This window comes from Salvelinus fontinalis, chromosome 5 (assembly GCF_029448725.1).
Source record: "Salvelinus fontinalis isolate EN_2023a chromosome 5, ASM2944872v1, whole genome shotgun sequence".
NCBI lineage: Eukaryota > Metazoa > Chordata > Actinopteri > Salmoniformes > Salmonidae > Salvelinus > Salvelinus fontinalis.
The window spans coordinates 57166085-57184234 of NC_074669.1; the positions used below are offsets into that span (position 1 = coordinate 57166085).

The following is an 18150-nucleotide window of genomic DNA, read 5'->3' on the forward strand; positions in this document are numbered from 1 at the left end:
CAGAGAATGACGTATTAGCAGACCAGTTACAACTAGACGTCAGTTAAACATTTCAACCCAATCCATTACTACGTTAATGGATTAATCATTGCTAGAGAATGTGCCCATATGCATTACAATGGCAAGCTCTTATTGGTCAACCCGAACCACACCCCCAAGCGTCTGCAGAGCAGCACAGCAATGAGAAGCGAGAGATTTCACAAACCACCTTTGTGTGACAGTCTCTATTTCAGCATGTCTCCCACGCTGACACTGCGCACCATTGTCAAAGCTAGAGAACTGCAAAGATGTTAGGCATTAACCTATCGCTTCCTTTTACTGAAAGGTTGAAAAGAGAAAGGTATTTGCAGTGGTGGCATCAGAGATGGAAGAGATATTCTACTCCCTTATTTTTGTTTCATATGGAAGTCAATGAGTTGAGTAGGCCAGACCCAAATGCTATCGCATTGGTGTCTATGGGAGAGCCACCCCCTTAAGTAGACAGGAACTGACCATTCTTTCAATGGTAAACAGCCGGAGTGAAGCATCTTCATTTATCCTCATCTTTGGAGGCATTACAGGATATTGGGTCTGATTCTGGAACATCCTCTTCTCCACTAGAGGGTGCTCTGTCTCCATCTCTGTATAGATATGTCTTCCCCTCTCAATGTCGAAACTGAGCTTATCAATATTTATCCCAGGCAACCCTAACTGATGAATCCCATAAAGAGACATGAGACATTTTTAATATGTAGCGTAGGACCGTTCATTCTACAATTTTTAATTAGTTGAAGTGGTACACTTAAAATCATGACCTTTGTACATGACAAAATCCTTCACATTGGAACAAAAAATATATAAAAACAGCGTAAAAATATACAGAGCAAAAAGTTCTAAACATTGTTAAAAAAAAGAAGCTTTTGGAGTGTGCTGACGATGAGTGCAGGAGTGGCACAGAAAAAAGGCAGACAACATGCTTATGGAATTAAGGGAAGATGTTGTAAATGTAATTTGTTCCTGATAAAACAAAGTGCGTGTGCTCTACAGTTCAGTATGCAGGCTAAGCTACCACACAAATTAAATCTAAACAGTGCTTTCCTTAGTGAATTTACAGAAGTACATCTAGTCAGATAAAGCTTTCACCACCATTCATATTTCATTCCAGTGCAAGTGTGGGTTATCCTGAAGAGGCTGCAACTAATCTTTCCAACTCTAGAAGTACAGTCACTTCTTCATTGTAGCTAACAGATGCTACCTGTCTTACCCATTGTTTCTAGTGTAAATTAGCGGCTAATAGATTAGCAGCGAGTAACACTGCACCACCGATTGCTGTTGGCCTCTAACTCATTAGCCGCTAGGCTAATGGACTAACAGAACTCTACAACGACTGAGCAGTGTTTTCCTCGGGGACTGTGACAGGCCACTCCTGGACTGGGCTGGTGGTCTGTAAGACTTAAACATCATGATACGTAGTAGTCTAACTGGTTTAGCGATTATTAGTAACATGTATACATGACTTCATATAAAGTACAGCAAGCTCAGCTAATACATGTACAGTACACACCACATCTCTGCCTGAATTCCTTTTGAGGTCAAAGGTCAATAAAGCCCTTTTTGTCCTTCCCTGGTCCCTCTGCTGAACAGAATCTTCTAACCCTAAAGATAAAACAGGTTGTTGACATCTGGTAAAATACATTGCTAAGAGCAGTTTTTTTTCTTTTTTTCTTTTTTAACTCTTTCAGTATTGCACACAAATGTTAGACTTTTCAGTTCTAGCAGACTGTCATTCTTGTCACCCAACAAAGAGGAGAAGACTGGGTTCTCACGTACATTTACATGACATGTTTCCCTGTTTTCCGAAGCAGTCAACCTACAGAGCAAGAGTCAGTCTCTAAATTCTCTCTTTTCCATTGAGGCATTAGTTACCCAGACAGGGAGATCTCATAGTCGCTAGGGAACAGTAGGGAGCACCCCACTTTCCTCACATTCTTGGCATTGGTGATACGTGCGGCCACCTCCACTGGCTTCTCAAAGTAAAGAACCAGGGCCTGCTCAGTGAGCACCGATGCCAGGAACTGCTCAAAGGTGATGGCCCAGTCTTTATCTATGCTGGTGCTGTGAGGCAGCCCCCCATCTCTGCCATGGGGCCCACCTTCACCGTGAGGCCCGTTCCCTCCCCCTCCACCACGGGGCCTGTTCTCGCTGCGCACCAGGACCGTGTCGTCATTAATGTCCTCGCAGTGAAGCTTGTCGTCGAGCTCATGGGAGCCGCCGCTGAGCACAGAGTAGGACGACATGGACGTGTCGTCTTTGGTCTCGTCATCTGAGATGAGCATGGAGGACGATGTCCCTGTGTCCTTCGGGGACGAGTCCTCCAGCTTAATGTCCTCCATGGCAGACAGCTGCTCGCCCCTGCCGTCCCTCTTCGCAGGGCCACACGGCCTGGCCTGGCTCTCCTCCCCCTCTCCCTGGCCCCTCTGCTGGAAGACACCCCCAGGCTTGGTCCCTCCATCTTGGGCTGGCCCACTGGTTTTGGCCTCCTCTGGATCGTCCTGGTCCTGCTCCTCCTGGTCCTTGGAATGGCAGAAGAGCTTGCCCACCTCGCCCATCTCCAGCAGCAGGCTGGTGACGGTGGCCGTGGCGTGGTACAGCTCCTGCTCCTGGGTGTCCTCGCTGAACATGTTGTACAGTGTCTTGCACAGCTCTATGAACTGGCTCTGAAGGAGAGAGAGGGGAAGAGATACAGGTTAGACTGGGAAGGAAGATGAGGTAGATTCATTGGCACGACACACACAACTTCATACACAGCCACATTGATCAAGTGGACTCCACTGACTCCCCCTGAGGTGGTGGAGTGGTTCTTAATGCTTTTACCTGGTTGAGTTTGGGCAGATCCTTCATGTTGTCCAGCTTGTTCTTGGTGCCCTGGTTCCACAGCCTCAGGTAGTGGCGGTAGTCAGGGGTGTGCAGTTTCTTCACTGTAGAAACAGAGGTGGTCGTTAAGAGTTAAAGCTGGCAGCCTGGCACGCTTTGACTATTTATAGGAGGCCATAACAACAACTAATGTATGTGTTGTTGTCAAGGAGACAGTGTTGAATGAATAAGAGAACATGCACCAATAATGCCCTCAATAAACTGAAGTGGCATGCAGCCCTAGCTTGGGGACCATTTAACATGCGACACTCGCAGTTGCACTTTGAAACTGTTCAATTCTATTAGGAATCTATTGCTTTAATGGGAATGTTATTGTCTGGAAAATCAGTAAGTATATCATCCCTAATCAGCAACCGTAGACAATTTTTGCTCCAAGAAAACATGATACACAGAAAAGTAACAGTACTTCCCCTTTTCATCCCAGAGTTTTGGGATGTGTGCACACACGTGTGTGTGTGTGTGGAGTAAAATATGGTTTGAAATCATTTATAATAGGAGGGAGATGAGAGAGAGCGAGAGGTGAGATGAGGGAGAGGGAGAAGGTGAGCTGAAGGAGGTGAGCTGAAGGAGAGGAGGAAGATGTGTAGTCAATTCAGGAATAATTTTTTTTCACCCTAGGAGGAAATTGGAATTGATATTGGAATTTTTGTTTACTTCCTGTATTGACTGAGTTTAAATGGAATTGACCCCAACCCTGTTAGCTACAGCTAACTTCCTTACAGTGAGATGAGTGTTCTTGAGGTACAGTAAATAAAGGCCTTTGCAACAAAAAAAGGAACATGAACAGTAGACCTTGTGGCTTAAGGTACTATCATTTAGATTGGAGCATTTACGATAGATACGCATGTCTCATAACTGTTTTATAGCAGTGCGTACCTTTCTCAGTCTTGAACGTGACCCTGACAAAGCCATCATCCTTCTCGCTCTTGCACTTGGGGTCAAGGCCTGGAGGAAGGGAAAGGTCAAGAGTGCAAAGGTCAAAGGATACATTAGGAAGTTATCTGAAGAAAAAAAAAAAAGGTGAGCGCCATGAGTGGAGTGTGACTGTGATTTTGGGCATATAAGGCTCTGGTCAACATTAGTGGACTATATAGGGAAAAGGGTGCAATTTGGGGCGCAAACATTGTGTAACCTCTGGCGTGTTGATGAGGACATGGCCTACCATTGGAAGTTTCCGGGGTGATGTCCTCAAAGAAGTACTGGGTGGCCTCGAAGGCAGAGTCTGGCTCCTCCTGCTCATGGGTCACCTCTGGGAGGGGACAGGAAGATACAACATTTTGGGCCTTATCATTTGTATTATAATTGATAGCATTTATATAGCGCCTTTCCAGATGCTCAAAGTGCTGTAAGGGGCATTATCATAACGCCTCAAACACTGCAGTTGAAAAAGTGTAATATAAATTGTATCCATTTATCATTATCTTTCCATTGAGGCCTCACATCCCAATGTTTGATCATAAGTCTGAAATCAATGCCTTTATCAGTCATTTCTGTATCCTCTTCTTGCTAAACATCTGTTAGTTCTCAACATATATCATTCTGCCAGAGACCATATTTCCATGTTTCCTTGTGGCTGGCAAAGGAAAAAAGCTAACCCCATCATTACGAGAACCAAAACAATAGCTGCTTCAGGCTTTGCTGTTATACAGGGAATTAACGGGAGCTGAGCCAGAGAGCCATGAAAGCTCTGCTGATTGAGAGGTAGATTTCCAGCCGAGTTAAAATACTGCTGTGTGAGTCTTGAGAAGGGAAGCTGCGGTTGGTGCTCCATATGCTCAACCAAGCGAGGGAGAGAACAAAATAATTCATCTTTCCTCCTTTACAGTAAATAAATCCAATCCCCTATCCTTAAAACAGCCTCCCCCTCACTCAGTTATGACAGCATATAAGGAGTATAGATTTCCCTCTGGACTTCTTTCCCTCTCTGTGAACAGTACACACACATACTTACCAGGAATCACATGCATCTTGTACAGGAGCTTCAGTTTCTCAGTCAGATCCCCGTGGCATAAAACACCTGAAATACACCATAGATGCGATAATTTGTCATAACATTTCATTGTGTCTATATAGACTTAATATCCATTTTGACCAGTTGCTACAATCATTTGTCAACTTCTATTTGATACCCCCCCTCACCCACCAATACTCACTCAGTCCACTAATAAACTCCTGGAAATTAATCAGAGAGTCTCCGTTATGGTCCAGGAGCCTGAAGAAGCGCAGGGCCAGAGGGTCTGCGTGGGCCCCGTTGACAGGGGCCCAGGGGAAGAGCAGGGAGAACAGCCCGCTGAACTGCTCCAGGTCGATGCGGTACTGCTCCAGGTAGGGCAGGCTGGGGTCGTGGCGCTCCGTGGGGTTGCTACCACCCGTTCCGCCCCAATAGCAGCTGGTCAGGTGTTCCGCCTGAAGAATGAAGATGGTAGAAATAGATTTGATAGATTCAATAGGGTTTTAATGTGAATGAAAGAAATATTACATTTATATAGAAGTTTTCTAGAAAATGTTGAAGTATAAAGAAGCCAGGTGGAATGAGACCAAATGGTGATACCTATGCTAAATGTGGGAAAATGTGGTCGCCCACGGTGAGGAAATGCATATAGGTACCGCTGAATTGCTTTGCACAATGTTTCTAATGGATAAGTACTTGATATCAACAGAAAACAATGTGAACATTGCACAACATTGGGTATTAAAAGTTCTCTACTTCTCACATCTTATACCAGCACCCCTGACCATTAGAACTGTGCTGAAGACTCATCCGTCTTTCTCCATGTCCTCTAACAGGATTGAGCAGTGAGCATCCGTTGTGTTAATGGATGAAGAGTAAAATGATGTTGCCAGGGTTTTAGGTCTGTCTCTGTGGATATTAAGTCCCGGCTCCAATTATAGCCCATAATTCAGCGTTGCCGTGGAAGCAGGGCACTATGTGAGAGCTAGGAGAACTGAGACGCCCTTCCAAAGAGAAAGGGAGGCTGAGGAAAAGCAATACAGGAAGAGATGAGTTCCTTTAAGTTCCTATTGGTTAGAGGTCAGTTCCTTTAAGTTCCTATTGGCTACAGCATGCCTGTCACTCACCTTGAACAGAACGTAGAGCTCCTCCAGTTCGTCGATGCTGAAGGCAGTCTCCGTGACAATGGTTCTGACCTGAAAGAGAACAGTGGATTTAGGAGCTGTGTGAGGAGATCAGAACTAACCAGCATTGAATACAATCAGTAAAACACACTCCTAAACCTCTAAAGAACATCCCTGAGTGCAGAAACAATGGCTTAAAATGACTTGAAATCCTCCACACCCAACATCTGGTGTACCATACAGTGTGTGTAATAGCAGGGGTCGTTACCACGTTGCGTTTGGTGGTGTCCTCGATGGTCTGGATGACCCTTAGCCTCTGTTTGAAGCGCATCTGCTCGATCACGTCTGCCCGGATGGAGCCAAACTTCTACAAACAGCCACACGGGACCGAGAGAGAGAGGTCAACACTGCTGCTATCCTACGGCTGGGAGATTCACTGAGACTGCATAATCACCAGCCAGAGTAAAAGGTCAAAACAGAGTGACAGTTCTACCAGTGAATACATATGGGTCTAGGAAGCAGGGTTGGGCTGAATTCCATTTAAACTTAATTGACTGAATTTAAATGGAATTGACCCCATCTCTGACAGATTGAAGGAATGATTGAATGACGGGTGGATGGACAGTGCCCTGGTCATGGTGCGAAGACTCACCTCGTAGGAGCTGCGGACCAGCTTGAAGATGTCCACCTCCGGGTGGGGATCCCCATCGTCTGTCAGCAGGGAGTGCAGGTGGGGGATGGGAGGCAGGGTGCTGTCCTTATTGGTCACGCTGTCCAGGTACCTACACACAAATGTGTCACACAACCAAATCCTTTATACTGACAGCTTATCAATATCAAGCTTTAATTGAATTAAGAAGTGTTATTATTGCAGTGTTTCAAAACAAGATGATCTCTCGTGTCACTTCCGCCAACACAATTTGACCTTTGACCCGACTCATAGGGTCTGCTCTTTGAGTGAAAAACTAAAGTAGCATGACTGACCAGCAAACCCATGTTGAATGACCTAATTGGTTATGGTTAGGATTAAGGTCAGGGCAAAGGTTACAGTTTTAGTTTAGGTTCAGGTTAGGTTAGGTTCAGTGTTCCTGTCATGAGTTTGCCTACCAGTCATGTCCCTTTAGTCCAGGGCTGTTCCAATTCTGGTACTGCAGTGCTAAAACCCTTCTGGTTTCATCAGACCTGGTGCACCAGGTGAATACAATTAACTACCAGGTAGAAACAAATCAAGAAGTGTTTCTGCCCTCCAGGACCCGAAATTGAAAAGCCCTGTTTTAGTATCTTTGGCCCCTTGTCAGTCTTCCACCCCCACCCGTCCTCACTTTCCCAGCACGGTCATGGCCTCTCCATCGTCCTTGGCCCCCAGCAGCTGGTGGATGTTGGCGTGCAGCACGCTGAGCGCCAGCTGGAAGATGACCTTGATGCCCTCGTAGAAGAAGCAGTCGACCACCACCACAGCACTCTCGAAGGGCATGACACTGAGGAACAGGGTGAGGAACCAGGAGAGGGAAATGGTAGAGATGACTCCCAGGTCCTGCATGCAGTCGTAGAGTTCAGGGACGTACTCCCTGGCCAGTTCCTCAAAAACACCCTGGTCTACCAGAGCTCCTGGAGAAGAGGAAGTGGGAGGTTAGCAAGACAGAAAAAAAGAGGCCTATGCGGACACTGATACAGTAAGAGGGAGAACGATGCCAACAGATATGCACAAAGACTGAGGGACACATACACAGATCTGAACACAAAACATAAAATAGAGACACTGAGACCAAGTTAAAAACGCAGAGGCAAACACACCAGTCGACCACAAAGCCACCCATTGCCCTACTACAGCCTCATTCCAGAAGCTTCCAACTGACCTACGACCCTGGTGTTGTAGTAGTCAGGCAGCATCCGCTCACAAAGAGCCACCAGCAGCCAGAAGGCCTCCTCCTCTTTAGCATACAGCAGCAGCACCGACGTCACAATGTTCATGGCCTAGGAAGAACCACCAAGATTATTCAGAATAATACATTCAACTTCTATAGCGTTTTTCTTTACAGAATCTCAAAGCCCTTCAAAAAGCAAAACAAGAGTCAAAATAAACAGCTATGTGACAGTAGGTCTTTTCAGCCTGAGTTAAACGTCTTCAGAGTTTCAAGCTGCCAACAGATGGACCGGCAGTCAAGATGGAACCGCATGGCTTCGACCCGCAGGGGGAACCAAGATTAGGGACCCGCGGGGGAGTCGGGACAGCTATAGAAGTGGCAAGCTACTATGTGACTTAACCCTTTATAAACTGAAGCGCAGTGTGAATGATTGTGTTGTAAAATAAGTGTGTGTGTGTGTAACAAGCTCTCACGGTCTCACTGCCGAATCAGATGTTTGTCCACAAACATAACATTTTGAAGATTAGGCATTCATTACGAATGGTTAAGTTAAGGGTTAAGGTTTGGGATAGACAAAAATAGTGCTTAACACTGGGATTGAACACGCGACTTTCAGAGCCGGAGCTCGCAGTTTATGCCCATCCGCCATCCCTGTCCACATGACTTAAAGGAAATAGCGCCAACATTGCCCCTAGAGGCCGGTTTTGAAGTAATCTCGTGACGTCCTGCTTACCTGGACGGACGTCTAATTTGGCAGTGGATCTTGAGCGACAGGACTGGTGCGTCTGTGTGCGTATACTATATACCATGTGTGTACACTATATACCATGTGTGTACCTGGCAGTAGCCTATGTTGGGGTTTCTGAAGGCGTAGGCAGTAAGGACCCTTCGTAGGGCAGCGATCCCCATCTCGTTCTGGAAGGCTGGGTGTTCAGGGAGGGAGCGGTGCAGGTCTCTCTCGATCTCCTCCGTGGCCAGGTTGTACTTCCCCATAGACTTCTCTACCAGGTCCTCATAGTAGCCAGGGTGGGTCGCCATCTCGTTGATCGCCCCTGGGGGGGATATAGTGACCACAGTTAGTATAGCGTTAAACGAGGCCCATTGGCACCAGACCATCAGCCAATTGCAGTTTTAAATAACTTTGTTTCAACAGACCAATTTATGTCAGGCCCACCTTTCAACCAACAGCCTTAGGAGAATTGCTAACAAACGGATGTTCCAGTTTTCAGGGGGAAATGGAAAGAGAGCCTGTGATGTTAACGTCCAAATGCGGAAGTCGCAAGGCAACGCTCCATCTGAACTCCTCCACATTCACTGGATTGGTTGAACAGTGCAGAAGAGAACCTCCCCCCAACAGTTATTTTTTGATTCTCTTCAAGACCATATAGGGGATCTAGTTTCAGGCGTTTATTTTACATCTGGCTAAGTTAGGCTAGCATTGCAATGGCATTGCATATTCAATGTAATCAGTTTCAGAAATGGTTAGAGTGATGAAACCAGAACTCAAGACATGCCATTGCTCATTCCATCTCTACTAACAGAGATGTGGCAAGCAGCCAGTAGACATGCAGTTGTAAGCCTTCCACTCTCACTTTAGGCAGAATCCCTTCTATACGGAAACCTTAGTGCCTTTATAGCCCTCCCACTCCCAGCAACAACAACACAGGCTAAACCATTAAGATGGGGGGGGGGTCCTGGGTAAAAGTCTGTTGAATCGGAACACCCTCAAACTCAATCTTCTAGCGCAGTCAAACTCAGGCTTATCAACTGTTCCCACTGACAGTGAGTGGGAGTAGAGGGACAAGTATAGAGGTTGCATTCAAATGCTGCATCTTCTTCCACATAAAAACACAGCTAGCGAGCTTCGCCAACAGAGACGCTAGGCTAACATGTAAACACACCAGTCCCTCCAGGAAGTGCAGATGTATGGCTGCCATGGCGAGAAGTGCGGAAGGTACCACAAGTAGGTCACTAGGGGACAGAAAGAGCAGGTAGATAGTCACTAATTGTTAGCGCTGTCGCGTGGGTGCAAGACATTTCCTCCAGGGAGAAGAGGCTGAAGTATAAAACATTGTTTGATCTCCGCAGTGACTCTCCCTGTAGGCCAACTGGTTCTTCAGGTTTATTTATATAGGTCAGCTTTTCACAGCTACGGTGGTCACAATGTAGGCCTACGTCTCTAACACAACCCCTACATAAGCTGCTGTGTTTGTAAAGCCTGGTTAAACCAGACTGACAGTGTTCAGTTTGGCGTACAATAAGCAGACTATAGAATGTGTGCTCTCACTGTAATATGCTGTAGCAGTGGACGTGAAGCACGCAGCCCAGTTACAGGTTAGATACAGTAAGATACTGAAGCTCAGGCAGGAGATGGGAATGGAATGCGTTGCCAAGGCCAAGCTAATGCATGTTTAATGAGGCTACCCAAATCCATATGTACACTGAAAGAATAGCTAATATTTGACTGTCAATACTTCTAATACACCTGGATGATGAACCATTCTGTGCTCATACCACAAAGGGGGGTTTGGGAAAACCCAAAACCCAAAACCTGATGTGTTTTTACTGTTGTTTTTCCTCCCGTGGTAACAATAACTATAGTAATGAGATGTGTGGTCCCACCACACGATGCTGAATGCAGGTTAGGAGTTGGTGTATGAGCACGTAGTACTGTCTATCTGTGGTCTTTGAGTGTGTGTATCAGCACGGCTTGTGGAGATACAGAATGAGTGAAAGTCGAGTATATGAATGTCAAGAACCGGGGGTCAGAATGTCATATACAAATGACTATGTACAGTGATTGTGAGATCATGCCCACGTCTGACTGTTGCGACTGTTGGCCTCACCAGAGAAGAGCAGCCACAGCTCTCCCCTCATGTTCTCTGGGATGCCTTTAAGCACCAGGTCCTTGGTCTTCTCTGTACGGTACATACACACCCCCTGGCCGTACTCGGTGAAGTGGTTCTTCCACGCCTGTTCCTTCAGGAACTCCTTGGCCTGGGGAAAAATACAAATTGACAGTTAATAATCTTGCATGTGTTCGAAAAAGAAAAAAAGAGAAATGTCATAAGAGACACATTTCATGCCAGTAAAGCTCCCCTTTGAGAGAATTACAGAATGTTCAAGGACAGAGAGAGCGAGAGAAAGAAAGTAGACACCCTTGTAACAGCTGAGCCAACAACCCGACTTCTTTGCAGAAAGCAAAAAAAAAAGAAAATGTCTAGCCTCGTATGAACCATCCTAATCCGGCACGCTTACATTGTTTCAATACACGCAGAATGTAAGCTCGAGAGATCAGGATGGTTCGTAGGAGTCAAAAAAAAAATCCCACCTCATTAAATAACGAGCCAGAGAGCCTTCAAAGCCTAAACAATATTTCTAACTTTGGACACAGACGTATGTAGCACAAATACTCCCCAAGAGGTCTCTGAGGAACTTCATTAAGGCTTTATTTACTTAAATTAACTCGGATCTAATGTACTTTCCACACACTCCCCCTCCATTGGTCTACATCAGCAACTTCCCTGCAGGCCTTTGAACTGTCCAATGCAAAGCCAGCTGGAGGTTAGAGCAGGAACAGAACCCATTGACTGCAAGCCAAGCATTGTTTTGGATCAAGGTTGAGGCACTGATGGCGCTGATAGACATGGCCGCTCTGTTTCTGGCTCCTAAGCAACTTTGTTTTGTATTGTTAGATATTACCGCACTGTTGGAGCTCGGATCACAAGCACTTCGCTATACTCACAATCACATCTGGTAAATAGGTGTACGCAAGCAAAACAATTTGATTTGAAGCTTGGGAAAAGCCTCAGGTTATTACATGAAGAAAACTGGATTCCCAATGGCTTAATTCAGCATGCAGGTATATACACGCAATTACAGTTTGTTACAATATTTTGTCACTGTAAATAAGAGTTTAACTCAATTCATTTAGTCCCAGTTCAGTTCCATCAATCATGTGCAATCTTTCCAATTATCTACTATAGCAATAGAGCATCTTCTTGTGTTCGACCACATGTTTATTTAACTAGGCAAGTCAGTTAAGAACAAATTCGTATTTACAATGACATTCCTACCCCGACCAAACCCTAACGACGCTGGGCCAATTGTGCACCGCCCTATGGGACTCCCAATCACAGCCGGTTGTGATACAGCCTGGAATCGAAACAGGGTCTGTAGTGACACCTCTAGCACTGAGATGCAGTGCCTTAGACCGCTCGCCACTCGGGAGCCCCCAACATGTGAACAGAACTGCATATTCCGTGACCATTCAATGACCTTACCAGTTTGGGGTTGAACTCCTCCGGCGAGCGGCGGCGGTACATGGTCATGAGGGCCTGAGTGGCGGTGGGCACGCTGTTGTCATTGAGGTTAAACTGGCGCTCACCCTCGGAAGAGCCCTCTGAGCCCAGACTGCTGCGCTGGGGACTGCTGGAGAGGAGAGAGCCCTGCTGGGAGTACACCTAGAGGAGAGAGAGAGACAGATTCAGGATCAGAATTAAGAGATTGTTAATGCAGCCAATTATCATGAGTTCATCATAACAACTGTTCTGTGACCTGTGATGAGATGCCAAACTAATATTACTGAGAATACACCTGGTGGAGAGCAGAACAAGTCCAGGATCAGGGTAAGGACAGTTAATGCAGTGTGCTTTATGATAAGAGCTGATCAGAGACCTGTGACAATAATCATGCTAAGTATTTACTGAAGACCTGGAGTAGAGGGAGTCTTATCAGCAAACTTGGGGAGCAGTTGTGGAAGAGTATAGACCTAAATGATGTACAACATCCTAGATATATAATGACATAGATGTGCCCTCACCTCATCGTCGGAGCTGTTCACACTCCCGGTGATCTCCCTCTCGAAGTAGATCTTGGAGGTGGTCTGCTGCAGGAAGTCAGAGATCCTCTGGACCAGGAAGTCCCGGTCCTTGAGGTTGGCGAACAGGAAAGTCATCCTGTTCTTGGTGCTGATGGACACTGAGCTGGGCAAAAAGTTGGAGCTGTCCGCCTTCTCCACTATCGTCACCTGGGAGGGACAGAGACACAGAGGTCTGTCACAACAGATATGTGATTTATGTATCAGTCACAACAGGTATGTCAGTCACAATAGATGTCAGTCATATGTCAGACAACAGATATGCCAGTCATAACAAATCAAATGTTATTGGTCACACACACATAATTAGCAGATGTTATTGCGGGTGTAGCACAATGCTTGTGTTCCTAGCTCCAACAGTGCAGTAGTATCTAACAATTCACAACAACACACACAAATCTAAAGTAAAAGAATGGAGTTAAAAAACAAATATTAGGACGAGCAATGTCGGAATGGCATTGACTAAAATACTAGTAAATTGAATACAGTATAAAATATATTATATGAGATGAGTAACGCAGTAAGTAAACATTATTAAAGTGACCAGTGATTCCATGTATATTGGGCAGCAGCCTCTAAGGTGCAGGGTTGAGTAATCAAGGTGCAGGGTTGTGTCAGACAACAGACATGCCAGTCACAACAGACATGCCAGTCACAACAGACATGCCAGTCACAACAGACATGCCAGTCACAACAGACATGCCAGTCACAACAGACATGCCAGTCACAACAGACATGCCAGTCACAACAGACATGCCAGTCACAACAGACATGCCAGTCACAACAGACATGCCAGTCACAACAGACATGCCAGTCACAACAGACATGCCAGTCACGTCAGTCATAAGATATGGGGATGCAACACAAGATATAAATCTCCTATTTCATATGAGAAAGTGTTCGATGTAGAACACGAATTACAGTAACCCATCACATGTGTATTGATTTATTTCACCATCTAACCACTTTGGTCATTGCACATGAGAATATTGGCCTAAGGCCAACATACCATACCAAGCACACAATAGGTCTCACCATATCAACAGTTCAACCCACATACTAGGTGACAGAATTGATTCAGTGCCACACATCGTAACACTAGACACTAGTAGTCGATCCACATTCTGCCCTGCCAGCGATTGGTAGTTTAAGATGGCTGATGATTTGACAGGGGGGGGGGGTCCTGATCGACAAGGCAATGGCTGGGCGAGGGGCAGCCAGTGACTAAAACAGATTGGGAGTGACAGCCCCTACCAGAGTGTTAAGCCGGCTGCTGCTCTTTCTAACTGCCCTGCTAGTACACCCCCTACAGCAGCACACAGCACAACTTGTCAAAGGTAACCTTTCTTTCCTGATGGAAAATCTCAAATCTATAGTGCTCCCACATTGACTTATGTCTTAGCATCATCCAACATTGTCACAAAAGCCTAGCTCAACGGTCACCAACCCAAAATCCCAGAGAGCTCCAGTCAGTGCAGACTACTGCTCCGGCTCAACACTAAGCTCCAGGACTACTGTCAATCACCAGAGTCTGTACCCAGCCAGACTCACCTCTCTTAGGGGGATGATGAGGCTGCACAGGGTCTCCTCCTTGGAAGTGAAGCAGATGTAGTTAGTGGAGACAAACATCTGGCCCAGGATGTGCATCTTGTTGAAGGGGGTCCAAAGGGTGCAGCCCGTGTGTCCGTCCAGCTTCTCATCCTTGGGCAGACGGAACAAGGCCCGGTAACGCTCGCTCTTAGCCCTGGCATCCAGGTCCCTGGGTGAGACAACAAGGTTCAAGAGATTGTCTAGTCTAGAGACTGTCAAGAATCTAATTCGGAACATAATCTGTTGTCTTTAAATAGCAGCAGTAAATTGAGACTAACTGTCGGTGCAGTTCTTGACACAAACCGGTGCGCCTGGCACCTCCTACCATAACCTGTTCAAAAGGCACTTAAATCTATTGTCTTGCCCATTCACCCTGTGAATAGCACACATACACACTCTATGACTCAACTGTCTCAAGGCTTGAAAATCCTTCTTTAACCTTTCTCCTCCACTTCAGTCTATATCATGGAAAGAGCAGGCATTCTTAATGTTTTGTACCCAGTGTATTTCCATACACATTTATGTATTCCAAATACATTTACAAGTATATGTCACACATTAAAATACATTTGGACAATGTTTTATATTTCCCATGTATCCTAAAATACATCCCAAAAACTATTTACATTTTTTTTTCTTTGTATGAAAAATAAAATAAGGTCAATGGAGTGAAAGAGCAATTTGCAAACAAGTATGACAGTATAATACTACAATAGACACCTGGAAGGGGCAACAGTTACTACTACAATAGACATCTGGAAGGGGCAACAGTTACTACTACAATAGACATCTGGAAGGGGCAACAGTTACTACTACAATAGACATCTGGAAGGGGCAACAGTTACTACTACAATAGACATCTATATGGGGCAACAGCTACTACTACAATAGACATCTAGATGGGGCAACAGTTACTACTACAATAGACATCTAGATGGGGCAACAGTTACTACTACAATAGACATCTATATGGGGCAACAGTTACTACTACAATAGACATCTAGATGGGGCAACAGTTACTACTACAATAGACATCTAGATGGGGCAACAGTTACTACTACAATAGACATCTGGATGGGGCAACAGTTACTACTACAATAGACATCTGGATGGGGCAACAGTTACTACTACAATAGACATCTATATGGGGCAACAGCTACTACTACAATAGACATCTAGATGGGGCAACAGTTACTACTACAATAGACATCTGGATGGGGCAACAGTTACTACTACAATAGACATCTGGATGGGGCAACAGTTACTACTACAATAGACATCTAGATGGGGCAACAGTTACTACTACAATAGACATCTATATGGGGCAACAGTATGGGTAGTGGTTATAAAGTTGGAATCTGTCTTGAGGGAAATACATTTGAAAGTCTTGGGCCAATGACGCAAGCTTGGGTGTTCAAAGTTAATAGCGTCAGTAAAAGTTCAGCTGTACCTAAAAGGATTATGACAAAGTCGTGCTGTAGATTTAAAGAATGCAAAAGTGGCTGTGAGCCAAACTACTAGAAAGGAACCCCGTTTTAATATACTACCAACACCTCCTCAGCTGGTTTTCCTTCAGGCACGTTGGAACAAGACTATACATTTCTTTCCTCTGAAGTCATTTTAGTTGTTTGTTGGTGGTCTTATGTAGTCATTGAGTTAAGTCTTGGTATATTGTTTATTAAACTGTGTAAAACTTACAACGCCATGCAACCACATGGAATGGTTGTGAATGGTTATAGGTCACCCGCAGCAAAGAATGTTGTGCAGCATTATAAATGACTACATCATGACTAAACTTACTGCATCTCCCCCGAAACCAATCCTCCTCAACTATCAACCAAACCTATTGAGGGGAGACCAACAAAAATCTCTCAACTACAACATCCAGCCTCACCAAACCTTCCCATAACCTCCCCAGAACCCCCTCCATCAAACCTCACCTCTTGAGGGCAGACACCTTTTTGGGTGTCTTCCTCTTGAGTTTGGGCAGAGAGCGGTCCTGCTCAAAGCCCTTGTTGTCAAGGAGCTGTCTCATGGCGATGTTGGCCAGCTGCTCCATCAGCTTGAAGGTCTCGTTGATGTTGAGGAAGACCGAGAAGACGTGCTCAGCCACCCGAGTGCTCACCTTGGCCCGAGGAATGGAAGCATGAATGAAGGTTAGAGGGGTGTATGGATGGACAAAAGAGACGTTAAAGTGATGGTAACATGCAGTATAGTTGATATGATTTACAAGGCTCACCTTGACTGCATCGGGGAGGAGGAGGGTGGCGCTTTTCTCCAGCTGGGTGATGTCGGCCCAACGGATCACCAGCTTGGCTGAGGGGGGAAGAAAGAGGGCAAGAGAGACAGAGAGAGAAAGATAGATGGTTGCCTTTATTCATTTTTTTGGTTGTCTTAAAAAATACATTGTATCCACCCAGAAAAATTTCAAGCGGTTGTACTATTTTTGGGACTTCTGAAGGGTCTTCAAAAGCTATGCATAATCGGTATGTAGTACCCACCAGTTATGCAGTGGTGTGTGTACCTGTGCCAGCATGCCAGTGGTCCCTACCTTCTTTCCCCAGCAGGTAAGAGTAGAAGCAGATGTGGTTGATGCTGAGGTAGAGCCAGCCCTGCCGGGGCACACGGCCCTTCCAGTAGCTACAGGAGTAGTAGTTGACCAGCTTCTCCTCTTCAGGCATGCCAAACAGCTTACGGAACGTACAGATGGCCTCCTTGAATTTGTCAGTGTCATCGTCCTCCTTCACGTCGTGGTTCTTGTTGTACTCGGCGATAATACCCTGCGGCAAGAGAGAAATAGAGGGAGTGAAGGACTTTGAGAGAGACAATCAATAAAAGTTCAACAATTCATTTTAAAATAGAGATAGCAAGAAAGTGAGAGAGTGAGTGGCAGACAAAGTGAGAGAACAAAATAAATCTTGTCTGGCTAGCTTTTGTAATCTATTCATTGAGTAAGAACGACTTTATCTCCATACAGATAAATACAGAACCTGATTTAGAGGCTGTGTCAGTAGCTGGACCTGTTTTTAGGTTACAATAGTAAATACAGCCGGGCTTTGTTATTTTGCCCCTGGCAGGAGTTATTTTGACAATACTAGTTTGACTACATGCTAGGCTAATATTACACCTGGCATGACAAACATTTCACAGGTAAATGTCATACGTTTCAATGTCCAAACTGTCAAAATGAATTGCTGACAACCACCATTACTATTGTCACAAACACCATCACAAAGATTTGTGAAATTCCAAACCCCACCATGCAACCCCTCTAAACACAAAACACAACCAACCTTCCAAATCCCAGAGATGTCCATACTGTTTCTTTAGAGACCAGCATCTGCTAAGTGACTCATATATACACTAAACAGTACCTGAACTTTGCCCTTGACAAAGGTAGTGATGTCATTCTCGTTCTCAAAGATGGACAGTGTCTGTAGGAGGTTCTGCTCCAGCCACTCCCAGTGCTCTGTGATCTCCTTACGGGAGCACCCTATGGAACGAGGGAGGGGAGAAGAGACGGAGGAGGAGACAGGGGTGCATCAGGGAAATTGATTACAAGAGGCTCCCAGGAGAATGTGGAGGCATGGAGTTTCACCCATTCCTCATTTTCTTTGAGACATGACAGCATGTCGTCTGAGACGCTCTTCATCATTCTTACAATTGTATGCAAATTCAACATGTTTATCATACTTGGAATCCTAACCTACTCTTCTGGATACTAAGTAGTATGGAAGTACATGATTCAGGACCAGTAACAGATAGACAAGGGGAAAGACAGTACAGACAGCAGTAACAGGCTGTTCAGACGGCTAATCAAGACTACTA

General features: G+C 45.3%; 1 protein-coding gene across 1 annotated transcript in view; it reads right to left on the reverse strand.

The window, feature by feature from the left end:
- Positions 1-720: 720 nt before the first annotated feature.
- tbc1d9 (TBC1 domain family, member 9 (with GRAM domain)) overlaps positions 721-18150 on the reverse strand; it is a 29016-nt gene continuing 11586 nt past the window's right edge. The window contains exons 3-22 of the mRNA XM_055923993.1: positions 17697-17815; positions 16874-17102; positions 16562-16638; positions 16263-16447; positions 14284-14491; positions 12676-12882; positions 12137-12316; positions 10700-10850; positions 8691-8905; positions 7845-7962; positions 7311-7596; positions 6641-6770; positions 6257-6355; positions 5992-6060; positions 5067-5319; positions 4865-4930; positions 4076-4162; positions 3790-3858; positions 2854-2957; positions 721-2696 (exon numbers count right to left, since the gene is read on the reverse strand). Coding sequence (XP_055779968.1) covers positions 1902-2696; positions 2854-2957; positions 3790-3858; positions 4076-4162; positions 4865-4930; positions 5067-5319; positions 5992-6060; positions 6257-6355; positions 6641-6770; positions 7311-7596; positions 7845-7962; positions 8691-8905; positions 10700-10850; positions 12137-12316; positions 12676-12882; positions 14284-14491; positions 16263-16447; positions 16562-16638; positions 16874-17102; positions 17697-17815 — 3647 coding nt within the window. The 3' untranslated portion in view covers positions 721-1901. The remainder of the gene's footprint in view (positions 2697-2853; positions 2958-3789; positions 3859-4075; positions 4163-4864; positions 4931-5066; positions 5320-5991; positions 6061-6256; positions 6356-6640; positions 6771-7310; positions 7597-7844; positions 7963-8690; positions 8906-10699; positions 10851-12136; positions 12317-12675; positions 12883-14283; positions 14492-16262; positions 16448-16561; positions 16639-16873; positions 17103-17696; positions 17816-18150) is intronic.